The sequence below is a fragment of the Chlamydomonas reinhardtii genome, chromosome 1 (genome assembly GCF_000002595.2).
Source record: "Chlamydomonas reinhardtii strain CC-503 cw92 mt+ chromosome 1, whole genome shotgun sequence".
NCBI lineage: Eukaryota > Viridiplantae > Chlorophyta > Chlorophyceae > Chlamydomonadales > Chlamydomonadaceae > Chlamydomonas > Chlamydomonas reinhardtii.
The window spans coordinates 5,203,095-5,227,929 of NC_057004.1; the positions used below are offsets into that span (position 1 = coordinate 5,203,095).

At 66.9% G+C, this 24,835-nt stretch overlaps 3 protein-coding genes across 3 annotated transcripts in view; all 3 read right to left on the reverse strand.

Annotated features, from left to right (window-relative positions):
• Nucleotides 1-2: 2 nt before the first annotated feature.
• On the reverse strand, nucleotides 3-11,618 carry CHLRE_01g036250v5 (uncharacterized protein). Its single transcript, XM_043058725.1, has 16 exons — nucleotides 11,319-11,618; nucleotides 11,067-11,130; nucleotides 10,749-10,850; nucleotides 10,309-10,404; nucleotides 10,070-10,102; nucleotides 9,773-9,838; nucleotides 9,406-9,462; nucleotides 9,137-9,223; nucleotides 8,772-8,876; nucleotides 8,506-8,601; nucleotides 8,268-8,280; nucleotides 7,942-8,068; nucleotides 7,561-7,776; nucleotides 7,270-7,374; nucleotides 5,380-6,933; nucleotides 3-5,182 (listed from the first exon to the last, which is right to left on the reverse strand). Exons 1-16 carry the CDS (start codon nucleotides 11,414-11,416, stop codon nucleotides 1,000-1,002), a joined length of 7,002 nt encoding a protein of 2,333 aa, XP_042928639.1. The 5' UTR covers nucleotides 11,417-11,618; the 3' UTR covers nucleotides 3-999.
• Nucleotides 11,619-11,822: 204 nt separating this feature from the next.
• Nucleotides 11,823-16,788, reverse strand: CHLRE_01g036300v5 (uncharacterized protein). The gene is made up of 2 exons (XM_043058726.1): nucleotides 12,576-16,788; nucleotides 11,823-12,383 (listed from the first exon to the last, which is right to left on the reverse strand). Exon 1 carries the CDS (start codon nucleotides 16,671-16,673, stop codon nucleotides 12,597-12,599), a length of 4,077 nt encoding a protein of 1,358 aa, XP_042928640.1. The 5' UTR covers nucleotides 16,674-16,788; the 3' UTR covers nucleotides 11,823-12,383; nucleotides 12,576-12,596.
• Nucleotides 16,789-16,842: 54 nt separating this feature from the next.
• The window catches only part of CHLRE_01g036350v5 (uncharacterized protein), a 12,366-nt gene continuing 4,373 nt past the window's right edge, over nucleotides 16,843-24,835 (reverse strand). Inside the window, exons 10-26 of the mRNA XM_043058727.1 lie at nucleotides 24,430-24,555; nucleotides 23,999-24,070; nucleotides 22,596-23,837; nucleotides 22,278-22,332; nucleotides 21,834-22,040; nucleotides 21,335-21,428; nucleotides 20,873-21,057; nucleotides 20,619-20,700; nucleotides 20,388-20,453; nucleotides 19,988-20,083; nucleotides 19,680-19,732; nucleotides 19,160-19,288; nucleotides 18,714-18,800; nucleotides 18,274-18,399; nucleotides 17,910-18,020; nucleotides 17,725-17,760; nucleotides 16,843-17,509 (exon numbers count right to left, since the gene is read on the reverse strand). Of these exons, the coding sequence (XP_042928641.1) occupies nucleotides 17,162-17,509; nucleotides 17,725-17,760; nucleotides 17,910-18,020; nucleotides 18,274-18,399; nucleotides 18,714-18,800; nucleotides 19,160-19,288; nucleotides 19,680-19,732; nucleotides 19,988-20,083; nucleotides 20,388-20,453; nucleotides 20,619-20,700; nucleotides 20,873-21,057; nucleotides 21,335-21,428; nucleotides 21,834-22,040; nucleotides 22,278-22,332; nucleotides 22,596-23,837; nucleotides 23,999-24,070; nucleotides 24,430-24,555 (3,115 nt within the window). The 3' untranslated portion in view covers nucleotides 16,843-17,161. The remainder of the gene's footprint in view (nucleotides 17,510-17,724; nucleotides 17,761-17,909; nucleotides 18,021-18,273; nucleotides 18,400-18,713; nucleotides 18,801-19,159; nucleotides 19,289-19,679; nucleotides 19,733-19,987; nucleotides 20,084-20,387; nucleotides 20,454-20,618; nucleotides 20,701-20,872; nucleotides 21,058-21,334; nucleotides 21,429-21,833; nucleotides 22,041-22,277; nucleotides 22,333-22,595; nucleotides 23,838-23,998; nucleotides 24,071-24,429; nucleotides 24,556-24,835) is intronic.

Genomic DNA, 24,835 nt, shown 5'->3' on the forward strand with positions numbered 1-24,835 from the left:
CCCAACTCCCTCAGGATTACCAGCCGCGCTGCAAGCACGCAGAGACGCCTCATCCCAGAAAAGCTTGAGGGGCACACGTAAAGTGTGCAGAAAGCCTGAGCTCCTTACATAAGCCAGTAGGCTTAGGCAACGTAAGCTTTCCCTGTGGACCCGTGTTGTGGACCCTTAGGCGCGTTTCATTTGAGAGAGACTACGACAAGAAAGGCCTTTACCCCCAAGGGGAAATGGCTGCGCCCATTACTTTCCCGTTCGAGGCCGAAGCTTTTGCATCTTCCGGACATAGCCGGGGGCGGTTTGTTCAGGCACCGCCCGCCGTGTGTCCAGCCGCGTCCCGCTGTCAAGCACAAACACAGCAGGCAACAAACCCAGCAGCAATCCGGCCTACCACACACCGTGCCATTCTATGTTCGCCAGCAAAGATCGCAAACCAGGCACCGGCAGGTCTCAACCTGTGTGCCGGCGCCGCTTCTTGGGCGGCGCCGCGCTGTCCACCTCCACGTGGCCTTGCCCGCCCCCTCTGCCACGCACATGCACGCCGCCGCTTCTGGGTCCACCAGCGTGAGAATGCCACAGACTGCTGGCAGTTGCTTATGGAGGTTTGGTGAACGCACTGGGTGAACGGCCCACGGTGGGGCAGCCGTTGGTCCATGCGATGAACGACGGTAGGAGACCAAAAACGATCGTGCCCGACCATGCTTGCAGTATGAACGGTTGCCATGCTGCAGCTTCCCGTACTGTTCTGCTAACTGGACAAACCGTTTAAATACTGCACACCTAACGTTTTACGTGTGCAGAAAGCCTGAGTCCTGCCATCTGCCAACCTCGATGCCTGACCAGCAATGCGCTGCGTATGCACGCCCTCGCCAGCGGAGGACCCTCTGCATCTTCCTGCCAGTGCTAGGCACAGCCCTACCATACTTGCTCTCGTTCAGTGCTGGCCTCCACTCTTCTAGACATTGATGAATGCTACACACGGGGGGAACAGCCCAAGCGTCCCACTCAGCCTCGCCGCTGCGGCCGGCGCAGCACGTCATCCGGGAGGGCAGCAGCGGGTATTGGCGCTGCCGCGTAGGCCTCAAACGGCGAGTGCCAGCGCGTGGGCGAGCCGCACACGCGCTCCGCCTGGACATGGCCCATAGCCGCCGGCTGATGTCTTGCAGCGCCCATCGCGGGCGCCACGCTGCTGGCATGTGCACCCGCTTGCGTCACCGCCAGTCGAGCAGTAGTCACCACCGCTGCCGGGGATTGGGCAGCACGCGCCTCGGCGGCCGGTCGCCGCCCGGCTGCGGCGGACGCGGATGTGCCATCCCATTCCGGCAGCGCCTCCGTGGCAGCGGCCTCAAAGGGCGAACGCCAGCGGTGCATTGCCGGCGGGGACAGACGCGGCTGAGGCCGCGGCGCTGCCCCAGCCTCCCGCTGGGCCGCCGTGGGCCGGAGCATGGTGAAGGAACCATGCGACATGTGCGGTCCTCTCCGTGGCTCGGTCAGCGGCTGCCCTGCCAGTGCAGCTCCCTCCTGCATTGAGCCGCGGTGAGCGCTGTCGCCATCGCCGTGCTTGCTCTCGCTGTGCGCGCTGCTGTCACCACGCTGCTCACCGCTGCCCGCGGGCGTGGCGGCCGGGCGCCGCCGCATGGCACGCATCGGGCTGCGCTCGTGCGTACGGATGGAGCGAGGTACAACCGCCCGCGGGCTGTCGGGCACCGCCGCTCCTGAGGAGCCGTAGCTGCGGGAGCCGCCGCCGCCGCCGCCGCCGCCGCCGCCGCCACTGCCGCCGCTGCCGCCGCCACTTGCACTGCCGTCCAATAGCATGTGGTGCGTGCCGATGCGCATGCCGGGAGGGGAGTCGGGTGCAGGCGCGTGCAGCGGCACTCCATTACTGTGGTGCGCGCTGGCAGCGGCCGGCACGTGCGCGGTCACGGCCGCCCGAGTGTGCAGCGGCGCTGCACCCGGGACGTTGAACTCGTGTTTGCCGTTGACAGGAATGGCGCGGGGCCGCGATGAGGAAAGCGCAGTAGGACGCACGGCGGCGGGCGCAATGGAGGCCAGTGGCCAGGTAGGCGGCAGGTCAAGGGCTTCGTAGACTGCGACTGCGGGCTCTGCAGCCGCCATTGCACCCGGCGGCGTGTTGGCGTGCATGCGCTGCCTGGAATGCGTCGTGTGCCGTTCTGTTATGCCCAAGGCTGCGTTGCCAGAAGCTGCGGGGGCGGCCGCGGTGTGCGCGGTGTGCTGCTCCGCCCCAGCTCCCGGCGCCCCAACTGGCGCAAACGAACGGTCGGCGCCCCCAGACATCGCTCCACTCAGCCCACCGCTGATGCAGCTCAACGCGCCGCTGCGAGCTGCCGCCATCGCCGCCGCCGCGACCGCCGCCGCCGAGCCGGCAGGCGCCGCGCGGCGGCCGCCCACCACCTCCATCAGCCACAGGTTGCCGCCGTGCAGTGTCTCTTCCAGCGCCGCGCGCTCCGCCGCAATCACCTCGTCGGCGTGGGGCAGAGCCAGCGACATGGACGGCCGCGGCGCCAGAAACGCCCGCAGTGGCAGCGGGCGCTGCTCGTCCAGCTCTGCCACCGCCGCCAGCGACCCCGCGTGGAAGTAGGTCGTTGGGGAGAAGGTGAGCATGGGGTCCTGGTAACCGTCCCGGTAACGGCCGGGGTAACCGCCCTGGTAACCGTCTTGAGATCGGTCCTGGAATCCGTCTGGGAATCCATCTTGTTGCGGGTCCTGGCCCAATGCAGTGTAACCGTTGGTAACCGCATAAGCCCCAGCGTCTTCCTCCGTTCCTTGATCAGTGCCCTCGAGAAGCAGGGCGCCAAAGCCCATGCCCGGCGACTGGCGGTGGCCGCGCCGCGCGCTGGCGTCAGCGGTGTCCGCGTCGGTGTCCGAGTCGGCGCCTCGCGACGGCCGCGGCGAGCGATGCGGCATCCGCGTTGCGCCCAGTGCGGGCGTGGGCGTCAGGGAGGCCGGGGACACGGAGTACTCGGTGGATATGCGACGCGTGGTGTGAGCGGCGGCTTCATGTGAGGCCCACCGCCACTGGGAGGACGTGAAGGGCACGCGGATGGGCGCCGTGGCTCCGCCTGCCGCTGCGCCCATGCCGGCTGCTGCGCCGCTGGCGCCGGTCCCGCTGAGGCCGACAGTGAGCGGTGCGGCGGTGCCGGCGGCCGCGCGGCCTCCAGCCACCAGGCCTGTGCCGGCGTAAGTGCATGGCGGATGGCTCCCTGGCGGGTATGGCACGGCCGCACCATGGGTACTGGAGTCGGTGGAGGGAAGCGAGCCATCCGCTGCAGACGGGGCGGCAATGGTGGCAGCGGCAGCGGTGACGGCAGCCATCGCCGCCGCCGGGAAGGCCGCAACGCCGCGCCGCCGCCGGCCCGGCGCGCCCCGCGGCGCGCCCCACGGCACGGAAGCAGCTGGCGAGTTCGGCTCCGTGTGCCCCTCCACCTCCTGCTGGAGCAGCAGCCGCCTGGTGTTGACGAGCGGCAGCGGCTCAAGCCCCGCCGCCGCGTCAGCACCCGGACTCGCCGACAGGCCTGCAGCTTCTGCCGGCGTTCCCACGGAGCCGTAACCCAGCCTGTCGGCGACGCTGCCGAGCCCCGCTAGCACATCCGGCGTCCCCATGGCGCCGCTCGGGCGACGCCAGGCGGCGCCGAACGATGGCGCGCGCTGCAGCGTGATGTTCAGATAGCCGTCGCCGTCGCGCACCGTAGAGATGGCCTCGGAGCTCTCCGGCATCAGGCGCACCGAGCCGGCCCCCGACAGCAGGCGCGAGCGCTGCTGCTGCAGTGCCGGCACCACCGATGGCGACCAGCCCGCCCCCAGCGCGTCGGTATCGGCCTCTGTTTGCGGCGGCGGCCCCGCCGCCCCGCTGCCTTGCCCCAGCTGCGCTAGAGTGCTAAAGCTGTGGCGGTGGCCGTGGCCGGTGGTGAAGGGCGAGTTGAGACCACCGCTGCCGTGGGGCATTGGCGAGGCTCCCGTCCAGCTGGGCCTGGCTCGGGCGGCTTGCATCCATGTGGGGCCTGGTGCTGAGGCGCCGCCCTGACCTGGCATATCCTCTGAAGGCGGGCCGCCGGGAGTGGATGTTCTGATTGGGCGCGTCGGCATGCTACCCCCTCCAACGCCAAACGCGCGGCCAGTGCCGCCAGTTCCTAGGCCAAGCCCCGCCACGCCAGGATCGCTACTGGGCGCAACATGGGCGATGCGGACCGTGCCAAACGACATACCCGAAGGCCGCAGCCGGGCCGGGCCGCCGCCGCCAGCTCCGCTGCCTAGCGCTGCCCTGGTGCCAAGTGCCGCCGCAAGCGCTGCTGCAGCGCGAGGGATGCTGCCCGCTGCCTGCTGCTGCAAGCCGATGCTGGCGCGGCGGCGGCCGTCCGCGCCCTCAGACAGCATGCCGGGCAGGGCCAGGCTCCCTGACGCAACGCTCGCCGGGCCGGAGGATGAGGCCTCTGAGATACGGCGAGTGAAGGAGCTGCCGGCCAGGTGGGCTGCAGCTGTGGGCGGTGTCGACGAGGGCGCCGCCGCCGCGGCGGCCGCCGCGGCGTTGGCAGCGGCCAGCAATGCCGCCGCGGCCTGGCTTGCAGCGTGCACCGTTGCGTCCTGGCTCGCTGAGCCAGTGCGGCCAGCGGCTGCGATGCCGGAGTACAGGCGCCGTAGAACCGCTGCAGCCGCGACGGCCCGTGCCGAGGCAGCGGCACCGGCGCTGCCAGCGACCACCGCCGCCGCAGCCGTGCCACCCTCCGCGCCCGCGCCCTCGGCGGTAAGCCCTGCACCACCCCCAGCAGCGCTCGAGCCGCTGCCAGCCCGGCCCGCCTGCGCCCCGGACGCCGCCCGGATCGCCACCCCGGTCCCGGAAGGTCCTGGCGTCACCGCACCAACGCTCGCGGCGGCGGCGCCGATGCCCATCCAGTCTCCCGAGCCCAGCATGCCAGCAAGCTCGGCCACGTTCGTCGAAGCCGCGGCCTCTGGCCCGCCGCCGCCACCGCCGCCGCCCGGCGCGCCAGCGCCGTAACCGTAAGCGCCGTACAGCGTGCTGCTGTACACCGTGCCGTCGTGTACGGAGGTTCCACCGGCGCCGTCGCCTAGGGAGGAGGAGGCGAGGCGGCCGTTCAGCTCCACTCCTGTAAGTGCGGCCAGAAGGGCCTCGTTGGCGAGTAAGTCAAGCGTCCAGCTGTTGGCGGAGAAGGCCCTGTAAATGGGAATGCAAGGCGATAAAAGTGAATGATATGGTAGAAGCGGGGGAGTAATATTACAATAGAGCGATAGGGACACCCGACACGGTGCAAGCGCGTCTTTGCTGTCTAGTTGCCAAGGCAAGCAGCTAACAACCAACTGTGTCAGGCTACTAATCGTCGGCAATCCCAGTGCCCTATCGCCCTCACTCACCGCATGTCCGTGCCCATGGCCAGCTGCTCAAGCCAGGCTGTCACGCCATCCGCTGCACCGGCACCAGCTCCCCCGCCTGGGATGGCCACGCCGCCCGCCGCCGCCGCGCCCCGCGCCCCGCCCAGGCCTTGCAGCACCGCCGCCGACGCGGCGGCGGCCACGCCGCTCTCGGGCGCGCTGTGACTGCGGCCTAAGTGGACGCCCGCGCCACGGCCCGCTGGACCAGCGCCCCAGGCAGCAGCTCCCCCGTTAGCGGCAGGCACCGGCGCCGGCAGCTCGCGAATGAGCGCGAGCGGATCCAAAGCCGCCAGCTCCAGCTCCGAGCCGCCCTTACCACCCATGCCGCCGCCGCCGCCGCCGCCACCACCACGGCTGCCCCGATTGGCTTTTCCACTTGTGCCAGCTCCGCGGACGGCGGCCTTGCCTTGGCCACTGGCGCCCACAGGCTGAGCTGCGCCCTGCAGCACTGGCGTGTGCTGCTCCGCCGCGCAGGAGCCAGGCGGGGCTGGCATCGCCTGTGTCCTCGCCTGTGGCTGCAACTGCGGCTGCAGGTGCGGCTGGCCATGTGGCGGCAGCGGCGGGCGCGCCGCGCTGTTGCCGCCGGCTGCCAGGGCCGCGGTCAGGCCCCCGACGGGCGCATGCCGCCGGTCTGCGACCGCCGCCTGCGCCGCCCCCGCTGGCCCTCCTTCCCCCAGCCATACGCCGGGGCGGCTGCCGCCGCTCCTCCAAGACGCCGCCGTCGCGGCGGCCGCCGTCATGGCGCCATCAGTGCCGGGCGCGGGCTCGCCTGGCTCCGCCACGGGCTCCAGTACGTGGTGTGGGAAGGCGGGGTTGGCGGGGTGGGTGGCGTGGTGCGCCGGCGCGAAGCGGTGCGCTATCGCATGGCCCGATGGTGAGCCCCAAGTCGAGCCTGGTGCGGCCACCGCGGCTAGCGCCCCCTCCCCAGGCGCCAGTTGATGCAGGGCAGCAGCGGCTGCAGGAGCGGCCCCATAAGGCAGCGGCGGATGCGCGGGGTGGTGGCTGGGTAGCCGCTGCTGCCGCTGCTGCTGCTGCTGCTGCTGCTGGCTTCCGGGCGGTCCTACAACCTCGAAAGACTGGAGCAGCGGCCGCAGGGAGCCGGAGCCGCCGCGGGAGTCAATCGAGAGGCGGCTGGACTCGAGCGAGACACGACGGACGGGGAGCGCCCCGGCGCCGTCACCTGGAGAGTCGCGGTGTTTGGGCGGCGGGACGCCCGACGAGGAGATGAAGCCCGGGCCCCCAGTGCCGTGAGCTCCGCCAAGCGCCGCGGCGCCCGCACCACTGCTGCTGACCGCCATCAGCCGGATCAGCAGCGGCTGCTGTGAGCCGGCGCTGTCGATGCTAAGCTGCCGGGACGCTGCCGCTGCCGCGGGGGCGTGGCCGGCCGCTGTCACGGCCTCCTGCAGCGGCTGGCTGCGCTGCTTCTGCAGCTCCAATTGCTGCATCTGCTGCTGCTGTTGTTGTTGCTGCTGCTGTTGTTGCTGCTGCACCTGCTTGTCCGCCACCCGCCGCGTCTTGGCGCGGCTCACCAGGTCCCTGCAGCAGGTGGCAGACAGGGAACGCCGGCGACATCGCGTGGGGCATGACACACACACACACACACACACACACACACACACACACACACACACACACACACACACACACACACACACACACACTGACATGCCGGTCTACACGTGTAGCGCGGCCACCACGCGTCCGTTCCGTCCATACGCAATGCCCCTCCCAAGCACTTTGCATGCATAAGACCTTCCTTCCAGGGCATCAAACACCGCACACATACCATCGCCTAGCCTACCCCTAGCTCCGCTTGGTTTGGTTTCGCTTGAGCTGGTGTTTACAACCCCCGGGCATTCCAGCCCCGCCTACCTGTGCAGCGCCTTGCGCCGCTCCGCCACGCCCTGCATGAACTCGCTCAGCTGCTGGCCTTCCTGCGGGCTGGACATCATGGCAAACGCAAGGCCGCGGAAACGCCTGCGCGACAGAGGGTGACGCACAACCACAGACGGCGGGCGGCGAGAAGTTACCGTACTCAGTACGCATATGGTGCATAAGGATCCAGCACGAGCAACACGCGGCCCTTGTTTCCGGGCCTCGTCCCATCTCCGCCCTTCATGCCCTACACATTTAAACACCGCTGCGCTCAACCAGAGCACTCACCGCAGCGACGCCAGCTGCAGCATGCGCCGCTTCACCACCTGGTCAAGGCGCGGCTGTAGCTCCTCGCCGTCGCGGCCGCCGGGCTTCGCCGCCGCCGCCAGCGCCCGGGCAATGAAGGGGTGGCGCATCACGGCGGCGGCGCAGGGCCGGGCCTTGGGGTCATCCGCCAACATCTTCAGCAACAGATCCCTGGCGTCGGCCGACAGGCTCCGGAAGCTGCAAAGGCGAAACCGCATTCGAAAGTGCAAATGCGATCGTCAGGCTTGGCCGTCAGGCCATGCAACGCGCTGCCTCTTACGCATCACGGCCTCAAATGACCCAGGACATAGCCAGCGCGCAAGGCCACTGTTAATTTATGGGCGATGGGTTGCGTCTGCGCACCTGGCGTCCTGAAGCCCCGGCGCCTTGGCGATGCTGTGCCGCGCGTACTCCAGCGTGCGCACCTCGCGCATGCCCCAGGGCTTGCGCCCCGTCAGCATGACAAACAACATCACACCCAGGCTGTACACTGCGGAGGCCAGCACCGGGAGGGGCCGGGCGCGGTGGGGAGGGCGGCAGAGGAATGAAGGTGGCAAGTTTCAGGCGTAGTATGATGGCGGGGCGCCAGCTGCTGGCGTTTGGCAGCGAGCTACAGTCGCTGGCACCCAAGCGCCTGGTGGTAATATGTACGTCTTTGGGAATAAATGCGCACACGCATCAGAACTCACCGTCCATGGCAAACTGGAGCAGGTGTACACCATCCGGTGGATGTCGGCGCGAAGGCATGCAGGAGGCGGTGCGGCAGCAGGGCAGCGTGTCAGCACGGCAGGATTTGTGGGGCACCCACATCTGCCTGTTGCCTGCGTGCTCATACGCACCTGGAGGTCCCTTTCGCCATCCTGCCCAACATGCCTCCGGCGTGCCACCCGCCCTAACGCCCCGCCCACGCCCCCGCACCGAGCTTACCGAGTGCTGCGCCCCCGCCACCACCTCGGGCGCGATAAAGCCCGGCGAGCCCAACACGCCCGTCAGCGGCACGATGCGGGACTGCCCCGGCTTGCCCTGCTGTTGCAAGCGCACATACATACACACACGAGTAACACACCGAATTACCAAACTGCGTGGTGTACAGCGCATCTGCGGCTACTGACACTAGTCATGACAGCGGATGGCCCGGAGGCGTCAATGGCGGCGGCGTCTGCGGCGTCAGCTCCCACGGCACCAGTGCCCACCTTCCCGCCGGCCTTGGACTTGCTGGCCGCTTGCCTCCGCCGCAGCGACTCACTACTTCCGGCCGGGTCAGGCGCGCCCGGTGCGTCCGAGGGGAGCACTGCCGCCTGCAAGCAGGAAACGAAACAACGGCAGCCATCAGTGCCCGGAGCGCCCGTGTAGGTCCCAAACAGCAGCATAGGTCCCAAACAGCAGCATAGCGCGCCGTGCGTTAGCCTTAGCCGAACACTCAGGCGCCCAGCGTGCCCTTGGCTCACTACCGCCGGTGCCATTGGATAAACGATGGATAAGAGGGCCACTAACTTTGACCCAAACTCGGCACCCGGCTGCAACCCGCCACCTGACAGCAACCCGCAACCATACGCACCATGCCCAGGTCAATGAGCTTGACCCGCAACATCTTGCCAGCCGCGACGCAGTCGTCCACGGGGCGAGAGAACATGACGTTCTCGGGCTGTGCAGCATGGAAGACACACGTGGGTCTGCTTCAGCCGGGTTGAGGAGTGGCGCCTCGCATACGCACCCAAACAAGGGAGCCCGCACGAATGCAGGCACGTGCGCTGCCCAGGCTGAGATCACTAAAACTGCCCTCGCTCGCCGCAGTGGCAGTGGCAGTGGCAGCAGTCGCACACGCACCTTGATGTCCCGGTGCACGATGTTGAGGTTGTGCATGTATGCCACAGCCGACATGACCTGTGGTGTGATGTAGGCCGCGGGCGGGTACAGGGGCTGGGAGGAGCGCGTCGGCTGTGCCCGCATGATGCAACGGCCGGCTCCGACCATGCAACTCAATCCACACCGTGGCGTAACGGTCATGGTCAGCCGGCCCCTCAGTTTGCACCCGCCCTTACCCTGCCCTTTCTGGCTTCTCCCTCCCTCTCTCCTTCCATCCACCCACCAGTCCACCCACCCACCAGCCCACCCAGCCCACCCACGCACCCACCTACCTACTCCGCCCTCCCGCCCACCAGCTCACCATCCCCACCCCGCCCGCCCACCCTACCTGCGCGAACAGCCTGCCCGCCTCCAGCTCTGAGTAGTGCTCCACGCGGTGCAGGTGCTCCAGCATCTGGACAGCGGCAGTAGCAGCAGCGCGGCAGGAGGCAGTAGCAGTAGCAGCAGTGCGGCAGCAGCAGCAGGTGGGAGACCGGGTGGGCACTGGGCAGGGTAACGCAGGAAGCGGGGATTAGGCAGGCGGGCACGCATGCAATGGGACACTGGGGGTCAGGTGATGGGTGCACATGTGATACCCCCCCCCCCCCCCGTCCGCCAGTGACCCCACCACCACCACGTGGCCCACCTCGCCGCCCGAGAGGAACCCCAGGATCATGACCTGCACACAGACATGAGAGATTGAGGCACAGGACATTTGCCTTCAGCAAGAGCAATCAAGGGACCAGACTTGCAGTCAAGTTCACGAACCGCTTCACTCCACTGCACCGGCCCCCCAAGCCTCTCCTCCGCGCTCTATGGGTTCTGGGTTGGCAATGTTGAAGTTTGTAAATGAAACCTCCTCCCCTAGCTACACTCGCAGCGTACCATGTGGTACTTGGTCTCGAACACGTCGCTGCATCGCAGTAGCGAGGGGTGGTCCAGGAGGCGCAGGTAGCGGGCCTCGCAGCGCAGCACCTCGGCCTGGTTGGGGGGTGGGGGGGCAGCGGGTGAGGAGGGCCGTGCGAGCGAGCGTGCAGCACACACACACACACACACACACACACACACACACACACACACACACACACACACACACACACACACACACACACACACACACACACGTGGGTGACGGCAACCACGCGACGCTCGGTAAATTGGCAGGTATCGGTAAGTAACTCCGGCGTCGTCTGGGCGGGCTTTCGTTTCGTTTTTTAACACACACACACGCACACGCACACACACACACACACACACACACACACACACTCCCCCACGTGCCCTCCCCCCCCCCCCACACACAGCGCCCCCGCCCGCCGACCCACATCCTCCGGCCGCAGTCCCGGCTTCCGCAGGTTGACCACCTTGAGGCACACCGGCGAGCCCGTGCCGCGGTGTCGCGCCAGCCAGATCTCTGAGAAGCCGCCCTGCAGGTGCAGGCCAGCGCGCGCGTCGCCGGCGAGCCAGCTTGGCAATACCCCTGCCTCGCACTTGACACGCCGCCACCATTGCTAGGAACGAAGCTCGTTCTAGACCCGCACCCCCGGGTTGTGGCTAACGGTGTAGCGGCTGGCGCCAGCCTACGCCAAATTTGAGGGGCTTGTGCGACCCAGGCCGAACCCGACCGGCAGCGCCCAACCCACATCGGCAACGTGCTTCTCCAGGTCATACTGGCGCAGCGTGGGGTGGCCCCGCCAGTCGCTCAGCCTGCGGGCGCACAGACGCGTAGAGGGTGTCAAGGTGAAGGTGAAGGTGAAGGGGGCTCGGGAGGTGTGCGAGTGGCCTGATGCAATGCCGTGTAAGCCAGAGGGAGGGGGGCACTCGTTGGTGCATCGTGCCAACGGAGGGCCCAGTCGTCAGCTTCGCCGTCCAGCGATGCAGGCAAGACGCCTCACCGCTTAAAGTCACGCGATGTCCCCTCGCGTCCAGGTTCAGGCGTTGGCCAGCAGCAACAGAACGCGCCCAGTACCTCGCCCAACATATTGTTGGGCATTCTCTTGCAAATGGCACAACCGTCGCTTTGCACGACCACGACGATCGAGCGTCCAAGCTCCTATTAACAATCTGCATATTTTGTCACGTTCATACGCTGTGCCACGAGCGGCCAACTTAGCTGCGAAGCGAAATTATCTAATAGCCCAACCAATACGTAAGAAGCGTTCACATAAAGAATGGAAGTCGCCGTAAAAGATTACACCATTCAGTTTACTGTCAACTTTAAATGACAGTGGTGACGTGGCGGTGTGGACGGTGGGATTCCCATGCCTGATCGTCCAGGGGCTGCGTGCATAGGTTCCAGCGCAGCTACCGTTTGCTGCAGGCTGCAGCTGGTGCGCTGGAAGTAGGTCAGGGATTAAGCGAGGTTCCGTTTGGTGGTGGTGGCACGGGTGGTGGAGGCGGGAACTGGCGGGAAGCACACTCTTCACGACACACGGCCCCGGCTGCCCCGCAACGTACGCGCTGTGGACGCTGAGCACGGGTGGTGGCACTGAGCACCGTGCAACGCCCTCTCAATCACAAGCTGCCTGATCTGGAGGGCACCCAGCCACCAAGTTCGGCCGCCCCGGCCGCCCGGCTCCCTCGCACAGCATTCTATAATCTGTTCTAGCAACCGTCGTCTGCAAATCACGTCCGTCAGGGCCTCAGGGGCTTGGCGGCCGTTGAGTCTGCAGTGTCTGCTAGAGCTCTCAAAGTACCTTTGACCCGGGGCCAACATACGCAGCAGCAGCAGCCTACCAGCGCATGACCACCACCGTATCTTGAGGGCATGACCGCACTAATCTACTGTAGCCGCGCTTCGCAACGAACGTTGCTGGGGCCCCAATACGATATCCCTAGACCTCCTCTGCGCACTCCGCTCGCCAGCGGCAGTACCGGTTCTATGTCGACTGAGGCTGTGCGCCGTCGCCAGCCACATCCAACCGGGCACAACAACTAACAGCAGTCGAATTAACGTGCACCTGTGCAGCGTGGCAAAACACAAAATCGAACGTGGACCAGCGTCAAATCCATTTAGACGGCCCGTCTGCCCTGTCAAGACTTCAAGTCCTCTACGGTGCCCCTTAAGGAACACACCAACCCTGTCGACGTCCATTGCCCATTCATACCGCACATTGCCCATCGCCATTCAAGAAGGGGAGGCCCACACGCACCCGTGCTTGCAAGCTCCTGCTTCAGCCGCCGGCCTGCTCCTCTCGCATTGTGGGGCACTCCAACTCGTGCATGGCGCGCCAGTCTGCAAGCTGGCAGGCGCCGCAGCAGTAGCGCGCGACCCGGCAGCGCGAGCACGTCTTGCCGGTGCCGGGCGCAATGGCGGCACTCGGGCCCTCCAGGCTGCTGCAGCGTGGGTTGTAGCACAGCGCCCATCCCAGCCGCGCGGCGGCGCCCGCGCCCGCGCTACTGTCACTGCCACTGCTGCTGCCGCCGCCGCCCGGGGCGGCAGCAGCCTTGGCAGCGGCAGCGGCTGCCCCGCTACAGCCACCCTGCGTGCCGCCCGGCGCCATGGCGGCGCCTCCTCCATTGCCACCAGGGTCCTCCGCCACCAGGAGCCGCAACTGGCTGTGCAGCACGCGCGGGCACAGCAGCCCCAGGGGCATGGCGTCGGCGGTGAGGCGGTCGTCAGCTAGGAGCGCCCGCCACAGCCTGTCGCGCCGCGCAAACCACTCGTCTGTAGACAGCTGCGCTGTCAACACGTTGAGAGACATCTTCTCAGGAAAGGGGCTGGTCAGCATCCCCACCGCCGGCCCAACTGCCGCGTCCAGCAAGGCCACCAGCTCCTTGCGCCCCAACCGCACAGCCAGGGACCGCGCCGGCGCCAGCACCGCAACAATGTCGTGCCGCGTCGGCCACGCCGGCTGCACCGGCCCCGCAGCGCCGCCCGCAGCGCCGCCCCGGCCGCCACCTCTGCCGCCGGATGGCGCCGCGGCGGCAGCCGCGGTCGCTGCTGTTGCTGCTGCGTCCATTCTTTCAAACGCGGCCAAGTACGCGCCCGTGACAATGACGTACGGGTCACGCGCCGCGCTGGCTGTCAGCAGGTCCGCAAACGCCGTGTCGAGCGCCGCGTCGGCCTCCGCCGCCGGGTCCAGCCACTGCAGAGACGACATCGCAAACCGCACGTCGTCCACAACCTGGCTCACTAGGCCCCGCCACGAGGCGTAGACGTCATGGGCATCCAGTACCGCAGCGCCCCGAGGAGCAGGCGGCGGCGGCGGGCCCGCGCCCACCCACGGCGTGGGGCCGTCGCCGCCAGGTGGCCATGCCAGCAGCGCATGCATGACGACATAGGTCTGGTAGCGCATCGCCGCAACCACTAGCTGCCTGTCCTCGGCACGGCGCAGCCGGGCTCGGCCGCCGGCGCAGCCAGCAGCACCGCCGGCGTCCTCCATGACCTGCACCGCCGCCGCGGCAATGGAGGGCAGCCACCGCACCACACACAGGCTCATCATCAGCCGCTGCTGGGCTGCCGCCGGCGAGCCGGCGGGCGGGCAACCGCCAACCGCCGAAAGCACGGCAGTTAGCTTCCGCCGCTGCTCGGCCTCGGCCGCGGCCTCAGCCGCGCCGGCCGCTGCCGCCTGCTGCGTTGCGCCGCTCCAGCTGGGGGCACCAGGCGCACCTGGGTCCGCGCGTACTCCTGAACCCGGCGCGCCAACAGCGCCCTGCTGCTGCTGCTGCTCCTGCTGCCGCTGGCCCTGCTCCTGCTGCTCCTGTCGCTGCCGCATCATGTTATGCAGCTGTTGCAAGAGGACGGTCAGCTGGGAAGCCAAATCTACAAGGCCCATGCCGCCTCCTGCCTCACTGCCCAGCGCCGCCACGGCCGCAGCCGATGCCTCAGCCGGCGCCCCAGCCGGCGCCGCAGCCGGCCGCTGCTTCAGGTGCTGAGCCGCGGCCCCCAGCGTCGCGACAAGCGCCGCCGCTTCCCCGGGGCGCGCGTTTGCAAGCAGAGCAGGCCATGTGGCCGAGGCAATCAGCAAGCTTGACAACGCCTCCTCGGCCCTCACCGGTGCACCAGCGAGGGACTCCCACGCTGCGGGAAGCCGGAACGTCCGCTCCAAAACCGGCACAAGGCCACTTGCCAGCGCGCATCGCAAGTTGTAGCTAAGCGCAGCCGCGGCTTCTGCAGATGGCGGCGATTCTGCTGCTGCCGCCGAAGCTGCTGCCGGCTGCGGCTCATCAGCCTCTGCGGGCGACTGCGGCAAGTACACTCCCGCCCCCAATAGGTAGCCGACGTCATCAGTCGGGCCCTCGCCCCCGCAACGCGACCGCACCTCCCAACTGCGTATGAGCAGCCGCCACAGCTTCGGCAGCCGTGCCATCGCACAGTCATACGGCACACCAAACCAAAGCCACACCAGCAACTGAAGCGCGTCCTTGGTGTGCGCATCGGTCCTCTCGCCGGCGGGGTCCTGACACGACAAGGCGTCGAAGACCTGATATAAGCTGTCGTATACGTGCACGGCCCTTTGGCACCAGACATCAACAGACAAGGGCACTCCGTCCGAACACGGCGGCTGAGCCTGCTCCTCCCCCTGCCCCTGCTCCTGCGCGCCGCCCTGCTCCTGCGCGCCGTCCTGCTCCCCATCCTCCACGTGGCCCGCCCCACGCTGCCGCTGCAGCTGCAGCTGTGGCTGCAGCTGTGGCTGCTGCTGCTGCTGCTGCTGCTGCGGCTGCTGTGGCTGCAGCTGTGGCTGCTGCTGCTGCTGCGGCTGCTGCTGCTGCGGCTGCTGCGGCTGCTGCGGCTGCTGCGGCTGCTGCGGCTGCTGCTGCTGCTGCGGCTGCTGCGGTTGCTGCGGCTGCTGCGGCTGCTGCGGCTGCTGGCCCTCAGCCTGACGGCTGCTGGAGCCGCTGCTTGTGTCGAGAGCCCAGCTGCGGAGGCATACGGCTGAGCTGGCGCGCCGCAGCTCAAACGCGACTTCACCCAGCAGGTACAACGAGCCCTTCGCCGGCGGCAGTGAGAACTCGTTCGCAAGTGTGTAGGGCACCACGGGCAGCCCGCACGGCCCAGCGTCAGCCCCGCCGCCGCCCCGCCGCAAGCTCTCCCCGACGCAGCGCATACCCCAGAGTGTGAAGAATTGCAGCCAGGGGCCCTGGAATAGCTGCATGTCACTGTCCTCCGCGGCGCCCGGGCCCGATCCGCTGTGTTCATGTGCGGCACGCTCCTGCTGCAATGCACTAAGCAACGCCGCGCAGGCGCCTTGGACCACCGCCGCCAGGTTCGCCACACACATGAAGAAGCCGCATACCTTCTGTGTGTGCCCAATGTTGCCGCCGCACCCTTTCCTCTCTTCCTCCGCCCTTTCCTTCCCGTCCGCAGCCGCGGCTGCTCTGTTGCGCGTTGGCGTGCTGGATTCGCCGCCTGCCGCCGCGTCAGCAGCTTGTGCGGGCGCGGCTGCCGCCGCCGCTACCACTGCCGCTGCAGCTGCTGCACCTGCTGCATCCGCCGCTTCGGCTGCTTGCGCAGCCTGCACGGCCTGGTCCTTTGCCACCACTGCTCCCAGGCGCAGCAGCGCCCACACCAGGTGGCAGAGCAGCTGACTGCGCTGCAGCGCCTCCTGCGCCGCGTTGGCCACCTCTGGCTCCCTCAGCACGCCGTCTGCGTCACCCTCGCTGGTCCAGATCATTGCGTCTAACATTTGGATGATGTAGTGAGTGAATTCGTGGGCCCTAGCTACGGACACAGCTGCCGTGGCTGCAGCCGTGGCCGCGCCGCATGCCAGGGCAACGGCGGTGGTGGTGGTGGCGGCGCCACCACTCCCCCCGCTGCCGCGATCGCCACCGCTGGCACCGGGATCCATGCTCATGCCCACTGCGAGACGGCTGCCTGCCACTCCAAGGGCATCCGCGCTGTACAGCCGGTGCAGCAGCCGCGCATACGCGCTGAAGCTGTCGGTCCGCAGGAGCGCAAGAGCTACCTGCTTGCGGACGCCCGGGGGGCATCGTTGAAGCAGCTGCCTGAGCGAGTCCATCACCACGGTGAATACGCAACCAAAGCCGTGTTGCGTTGGTGATAAGGCCAGTTTGCGCACAGCCCATGCATGTGCGCCGAGGAGGGCCCTGAGGAAGCGCCTGTCCACCAGCGGCGTGCTGTCAGCGACCACTGCATCCCATTCCATGCGGCACCAAGCTGCTTCCAGCTGCGCGGCTTCGTCATCAAGCTCTGGCGGATCTTCATCCTCTTCCAACAAGCAGAAGGCCTGCAGCTTTTGGGTGAAATCCACTACCTGCCGTCGATTCGGCGTAGGCTGCGGGGGCATAGTTCTAGCTTTAGGTCCTGTAAGTTATATGACGTCTGCTATGCATACTGCGATTCTGATAACCACCTTCTCTGTGGTCCCTCAGGCGCGTTCCATTTGACAGATATTACAACAGGAAAGGTCTTTCCGCATAAGGGAGATATTATTATAAACTGGGTATGTGTGGATTGCCCATCTTATCGGCCAGAGCGCGCGCCCATGCATCGCTGCCACTCAACATGGACATGCCCCAGCACACACCCACACACCCCCCCTGTTAGGCGTCAGCATCAGGCACTGCCCCATTCAACCTCAGTTAAGTCATAGTTTAACTTCGCCATATTCAAATGGAGCGCAGCAAACAACGGACAGAGACTCAAAACTCAAAACTCATGCACTCAGCCACGACACGATGGCGTCGTCTTCCTACGGTCGCCGGTTTCGCTCATCCCCGCGCACATCTGCAAGTACCTGGTCAATCCTGGACATCATGCGGTCATCATGTGCCCTCAGCAGTCGGCGCGGGACCCCGCCGGCTCTGGCGCCACGGTTGGCCGCACCGCGAGGTGCTGCTCCTGCTCCTGCTCCTCCACCTCCGCCCCAACCCCTTTACCGCCCCCGCCACTACCAGGCCCACCGCCACCTCCTCCCCTGCCTGCCGCTCCGCCTTCGCCATCTGCGCCGCTGCTCCGCCTCTCCATCGCCGCACCAGCGGCAGCTGCTGCGCCGCGGCCGCTTTGGGGGCGGTGGCGGCGGTCCCAGCTGCGACCCGCCAGCCGCACTAGAGTGCTCAGCGGCAGCGACACCGCACCCAACGCCACACTGACCAGCCACTCACGCCAATCCAGCGGCTTGACCTGCAGCTCAGGTGGCGGCGGGGTGGGGCAGCGGAGGCCCAGTTCAGCAAGCAGGTACGTGTGTGTGTGTGGCATTAAAGAGGCGTGTGGCAAAGGGCAGCGCCGGAAGGGGTAGTGGGAGAGCGGGGATTGGGGAGGTGGGCAGCGGGATTGAGCAGGGATCAAAGCGGCAGCCCAACTGCCCTAAGGGGGCCACAGGTCACGTGTACACTCACATCGAAGAAGCTTCCCAGCAGCTCCATAATAATGACCTGCGCGGCCGTGAGTGTGTGCTGTTGTTTGCTTGCCTAACCACCGCGCCAAATCGAGCAACTATCTCGAGCTAACAACCGTTCCATCCGCCGCTCGCACATCGCAGCCACATCCGCACCCGCGACACAGGCGGCAGGCGGGCACCCACCTGCGCGCCCACTGTGACGGCGAGGACCGCCAAGAAGATGGGGCTGCGGTGCAGGCGCGCGAAGACGTTGAGCTCGTCGGATATGCGGCGGCTGTTGATCTCGTTGAACACCTGCGTGCAGTGCGCGCGACAGCCGACCGGCGGTTAGGCCGGCGAGCGGGGGCATGCATGCACCCGGTCGCCGATTACCACGGCCGGTACTTTGCTTGGGGTCATGCGGCGCATATGTGCCTGGGTTGCACTCAAGTCACAGTAGTCAGAAGCGCGGATTGCTCGCGCGGCTGCGCTACTCCTCAACACCCAATGACCGCACGCACGCACGTGCGCATGCGCATGCGTCACACATGCACGCGCACACGCGCACCTGGCAGAGTATGAATGTGTTGAAGAGCAGCGACAGGCTGCGGGTGTGGTTGGGGTCCACTGCCTCGCCGTAGCGGGCCGGCAGCACCACAGGCACCGCGTACAACATGAAGAACAGCACGGCGATCTGGGGGGGGTGGGGATTGTGGGGTGGGGTCGTGGGGTGGGGTCGTGGGGTGGGGATTGTGGGGTGGGGTCGTGGGGTGGGATTGTGGGGTGGGCTCGTGGGGTGGGGTCGTGGGGTGGGGTGGGACTTGGTACGTGGTGCGGGGGGCGGGACGGTGTGTGTGTGGGCGGAGTCGTGTGTGGGCAAATGTCCCGTGCCCGCGCAGGTGCACTCACGTTACGGCAGCGCCCGCCACGAACACGCACATACACCGTGCTCTGTCACCCGCTTCCCCCCCTGCTACCCCTACCCCGCCCCCCCCCCCCGGCCCCCACCTGGTACGCGGCCTGGCTGAGCATGTAGCGCAGCATGACGCCGGTGATGAGCGACTCGCGGCGGCCGTAGGGGGCCCGGTCCAGGATCTGGCGGCGGCAGTGTGTGTGGGGGGGGGAGGGGGGGTTTAAGGAGGGGAGAGGAGGGAGAGGAGGGAGAGGAGGGAGAGGAGGGAGAGGAGGGAGAGGAGGGTGAGCGCAGATTTGTGTGGGGGCCTAGGTGCGTCCAAAGGCACCCAACAACTGCCGTACCGTGCCTCAGATCTGGGCTTCGGTTCAGTTGGCCTCGGAGTACTAACTTACCCACCTACCCCGCCTGTGCGGTCCCGTGTCGTGCATTGCGTAGTGTCCCGCCCTCCCATCCTCTGCACCGCCAAACCGCCACACCAGCACCACACCACCACCACGCGTACGCCGCCTTCCGCCTACGTGCCCACGTGCCCACCCACCTGCGGGTCGGGTCGCTCCGTGGCGAGCGCCAGTGCCGCCAGCGTGTCCATGATCAGGTTCACCCACAGCAGCTGCAGCACCGTCAGCGGCTGGTGGCCGCCCGCGATGGCGCCCACAAACGCCACCACCTGGGCACGTGTGTGCGTGTGTGTGTGCGTGTGCGTGTTAAAAACGAAACGAAAGCCCTCCCAGACGACGCCGTGCGTGTGTGTGTGTGTGTGTGTGTGTGTGTGTCAGTGGGTAGGTGTTGTACAATGTTGTACAACTGTGTGATTGTGGTTCTGCGGCTCCAGCAGCAACATATGGACTAGCACAATGCCATCACGCGACCAGTCCACAAGCGGCTACAGCCGCGGTGGCAGCTCACAAGCGGTGGCAGTCCACAAGCGGTGGCAGTCCACAAGCGGCTACAGCCGCGGGCTTTTGCAAAGCGAGCTACCGCAAAGGCTGGAGCGCGTACGAAGACAAGCACAAACACAATCAGCACGCACGCGAGCAGCCACGCAGCCACGCACGCACCAGGGCCACGATGTTGACTGTGAGCTGGAACGCCACGAACTTGCGGATGTTCTCTGCGGGCAGGTGTTTTGAGTTGGGTGCGTGTGGAGGTGGAGGTGGAATTTAGGAGTCGGCAGTCGGGGACTGCTAGTATACGGAATGCCACCAGCTGGCACGCTCGCACGGTGCTTTGTACGGCAGCAGCAGCAGCCTGCAGCAGCCCGGCACACTGCATTGGACGCTCGCCGAGGTCCTAGGACCCACACAATCAATACGTGGATCCCTCCTGCCTGCGCACCCATTCCCACCCATCCCAAAACCACACCCACCGAACACGGTGCGGCCCCACAGCACGGCTCGCACTATGGAGCTGAAGTTGTCATCCAGCACCACAATGTCAGCAGCCTCCTTGGCCACCTCCGTGCCTGGATCGATGGGAGGAGGCGCATGGTGTGGTCGTCTCTTGGGAAAGTGCGTGACAGCGGAGGCGGGGGGGGGGGCGGGTAGGACGACGGCTCCGCAGCCACGGACCAAGCGGGCAGTGGGACGGCGGCAGTATGGCTTTGCGGATGGGTGTGGGGCACAGCCACCCCGGCCCCAAGCCCCACGCCCGTGCACAGATACATGCGGTACACACACACACACACACACACACACACACACACACACACACACACACACGCGCGCACGCACGCACGCACGCGAGCACGCGCGCACACTCGCGCGCACCTGTGATGCCCATGGCCAGCCCCACATCGCTCTCCTTGAGCGCCGGTGCGTCGTTGGTGCCGTCGCCTGCAGGCAGGCAGACAGACAGGCAGGCAGGCAGGCAGGCAGGCTGTGTCCACGCACCACTCCTGAACATTCTGCGTCATGCCATATGTAGACAGGCGGGTACTGCACACACGCACACACGCCACACGCACCCACCCACCCACCCACCCTGCACCACCCACCCACCGGTGACCGCCACCACCTCGCGCTGCGCCCGCAGTGCCCGCACCAGTCGGTGTTTGTCAGAGGGCGAGGAGCGAGCCAACACCTGTGCGCATGTGTGTGTGTGTGTGTGTGTGTGTGCGTGTGTGTGCATACAAGTGCATCAGGGACAGCAGTTAGGTGCAGACAAGGGCACCCCCCCACACACACACACACAGACACAAGGTATCGATATCTTGGCCTTGTGCTTTCCCAGCACACGCCCTCCACTTCGTCACCTGCAGCCGGGGTAGCGCCGCATCCAGCTGCGCATCGCTCAGCGCCCGAAACGCCGGACCCTCCAGCGCCAGACCCCCGCCGCCGCCGCCGCCGCCGCCATCCGCCCCACCAGCGTCACTTCCAGCGGTGTCGGTCAGGATGCCGCACTCGCGCGCGATGAAGCGGGCGGTGTTGATGTTGTCGCCTGCCGTGCAAGGTGGGGCAGGGCAGGCAGGGCAGGGCACTCAGGTGCATCAGTCACAAGCTATAGCCACGCCCTGAAGATCAATCAGTCAAAGAAACGCCCAGGTCACCGCACCAGTCCCCTGCAAGGCAGTGAAAACCCCAGGCAGGTCGTACCCGCTAGCGAGCTCGTATCGCCAGCCTGGGAGCCGCGAGTGCGTGGATGCAGTGGCGGACTAATTACATACAGCTGAGGGTCTGGCGCTACCCTTCACACGCCGGTGCCGACCGACACCCACCTGTGACCATGCGCACGGTGATGCCGGCGCGCTGGCAGGTGGCCACGGCCGCCGGCACCTCGGGCCGCACCGGGTCCTTAATGCCCAGCAGCGCCTGTGTGTGCATGAGGATTGAGATGTGGCTGTATGTGTATCTCTGTGTGTGTGTGTGTGTGTTAAAAAACGAAACGAAAGCCCGCGGTGTGTGTGTGTGTGTGTGTGTGACTACGGTTTCCACGGTTATTCTGCCAGATCGCGTGAATCGTGTATCTGGTATAACCAACGACAGGGCTCTCAATCGAGGGCTGCCGTGACCTGGCGTTTCCCCGGCAGAGCGCAAACAGCTCTGGAGTCCACAGGGTAACGCACTCGCACACAGTGTGTGTGTGTGTGTGTGTGTGTGTGTGTGTGTGTGTTTGTGTCTGTTGTGTTAATGGGGCGCATGAGCCAGCCGTGCATAAGCGACTCTTTGAGCGCACACTAACACACGCATGCACACACGCATAATACACGCACCCACCTGCAAGGTCATGTCCTCCACGGGCGCCTCCTCCCAGTACCCCTCGGGCCAGCCGCCGCCACCCGCTCCACCCGCGGGCTCCGGCACGTCGCGCGCCGCCAGCCCTATGCACCTCAGCCCCCGGGCCGCCATGTCGTCCACCACCTGCCGCGTCAGCAGCTGCCGCGCCACCTCGTCCAGTGGCTGCGTGCCGCGGCCGTCAGAGGTCTGTGTTTCGGGAATGCACAAGGGAAAGAAGCATGAAGATTTCAGTAAGGTGTGTTTCGGGAAGGTGTGTGTTTCGAAAGGTCTGTGGTTCGGGAATGCACAAGGGAAAGAAGCATGAAGATGTGCGCGTGTGTGTGTGTGTGTGTGTGTGATGGCATGGGCAGCTGCATACTTGGGGGACTGGGAGACAGAGCGAGGGCCCCGGAATCATACACCCCCACACACACACACGCCTACCTGTACGGAGGTGCACTGCCGCAGCACCCACTCCGCTGCGCCCTTGGTGTACAGCCTGTGCGGGCGGGTGGGCGGTCACGTGAGTGGCCAGGTGGGCGGTCAGGCGGTGCAGTACTCGTGCATCAGTGACTCAACAGGGTTTGATCCTTCCCACTGCCAGCAGCCCATGCACGCACCCGCCGGCGCTCGGTCCGCCTCGCACGCCCCCCACGCCCCCACGCCCCCCCCCCCACGACGCGCGCCACCACGCCCGCCCCCACCCCACCCCCACCATGCCCCCACCCCACCCCCACCCCACCCCCACCACGCTCCCCTCACCTGAGCCGCCCGTCCGGCAGCCGTACCGCCACACTGGACATCTTGCTTTCACTGGTGAAGCCGTACACGTGCTCCAACCGCCCGCCGCCCTCGTACAGCCGCCGCAACGCGTCGTACGTCTGCGGCTCATCGCCGCCGCCTGCCGCTGCTGGCGCTGGTGCTACAGCTGCTGCTGTTGCTGCATGGCTGTCCGCTGCCGCCGTGACACCGTCAAGCTGGTGCTGCTGCTGCGGCTGCTGCGGGTGTGGCGGCTGTTGCTGCTGCTGCTGCTGCTGCTGCTGCTGCTGCTGCTGCTGCTGCTGCTGCTGCTGCTGCTGCTGCTGCTGCTGCTGCGGGTGTGGCGGCTGTTGCTGCTGCTGCTGCTGCGGCGGCGGCGGCGGCGGCTGCTGCGGCTGCTGCTGGCGCCAGGCGTAGTCCATGAGCAGCAGCAGCGCGCACTCGGTCCGGTTGCCCACCATCTGGATGCGCGGCGGAACCACAACAGCGCCGCCGCCGCCGCCGCCGCCACCGTACAGCAGCTCGCCCACACCGGCGCCGCCGCCGCCGCCGCCGCCGTCAGCGATGGCGCCGTCAGCACCGTCATGCTCCGAGGCCTCGCCGTCGTCGCTGACGGCAGAGGCAGTGCGGCCGCCGAAGCCGGCGGCGCCGGCGGCGTGCGGCGGGAGGCAGTGCACGATGCCGACACACAGGTGGGCGAGGGCGCGCCAACAGGGGCGCAGCAGCAGCCAGCTCGCCGGCGCGCGCTCGTGCCAGGCGGCGGCCCCCTTCGCGCCGCCACCATCGCCGCCACCACCTCGATGATAGCTGCGCATGCGCCCAGCAGCAGCATTGTTGGTGCCACCAAATGCCTTCCGCCGGCTCCTGCTGCCACTGCTCTTGTTCGACACGTCTTCAAGTCCGAGCTCCTGGTCCCCCGCCGCCGCCGCCTCCAGTCCGGTAACGCCGTCAACGCCGTACGGCGCCGCTGCCACGGCGGCGGCTGTAGCAGAGGAGTCGCCGCCGCCGGCAACGCTACTGCCGGCCAGAGTCATGCGACTGGCTGCGGCGACGCTGGCGCTGGTGCTGCTTGCGCGGGAGGGGGCGGCTGTGTTGAGGGAGGGTGGCTGCGACAGCCGCGGCGCTGCTACTGCCGCTGCTGGGGCTGGTGGATGTGGCGGCGGCGACTTCTTGCCGGGCGTCTGGTTGCGCTTTGCGCCGCCGCCGCCGCCACGAGCGGCAGCAGCAGGTTCGACCAGGAAAGCCCTGTACGTACGGGGCGCCGTGCAAATCACCCGCCGCCACGGAACGGCGGGCTACTGACAAAGTAGCAGGCAAAGCAAGCAAGCAATTCAAGCCTGGGTGGCTGTATCCCCCCTATGGCTACTGCTGGTGACGACCCAGTGTGGTGGCCCCCGGCCGGCCACCTGGAGTTCAGTGCGATGCCGCGGCGCAGGTCGTCAAGCAGCGGGCGTGGGACCTCAGCGGCACGCGGCGCCCTGCAGGCAGGGCGCATGGGTGGAGGTGGTGGCGGTGGTGGTGGTAGTGGTAGTGGTAGTGGTAGTGGTAGTGGTAGTGGTAGTGGTAGTGGTAGTGGTGGTGGTGGTGGCGGCGGCGTACGTGGGGGCGGCGTGGCGGCCCGTTGGCCCGGCGGTGCGGATCATACTCCACGTGCGCTTATGTCGGCGGCATACGGCGGCATACGGCGGCATACGGTACATGCTAGGCTGCTATGTCACGTACATCAACTTCCCTTCCTTGCATTCCCTGGACACATCGCACACCACGCGCACACACACACACACACACACACACACACACACACATACACACACACACACACACACGCCCCCCACACCTGCTGAACTTGGTCCCGGGCGCGATCCAGCCCTCCACCACCGTCATGCGGTTTTGCGTGAGTGTGCCGGTCTTGTCGGAGCAGATGGCGGTGCAGCCACCCATGGTCTCACACGCCTCCAGCACCCTGTACGCGTGTGTGTGTGTATGTGTGTGTGTGTGCAGGGAATGCAAGGGGAGATGAAGCGCAGCAGACGCAGGCAAACCCTAGCCATAGCAGTAGTCCCCCCGCTCGCTCCTTGCGGGAACCAAGCATCTCAGGTGCGGCTAGGCCCCTCCCTCCCTCCCCTCCCTTAGGCTAGTCTTCACAACCCCCCCCTCCCCCCCTCGCCCCCCTCCATCCCTCCCCTCCCTCCCCTCCCTCCCTCCCTCCCCTCCCTCCCCTCCCTCCCTCCCTCCCTTCCAGA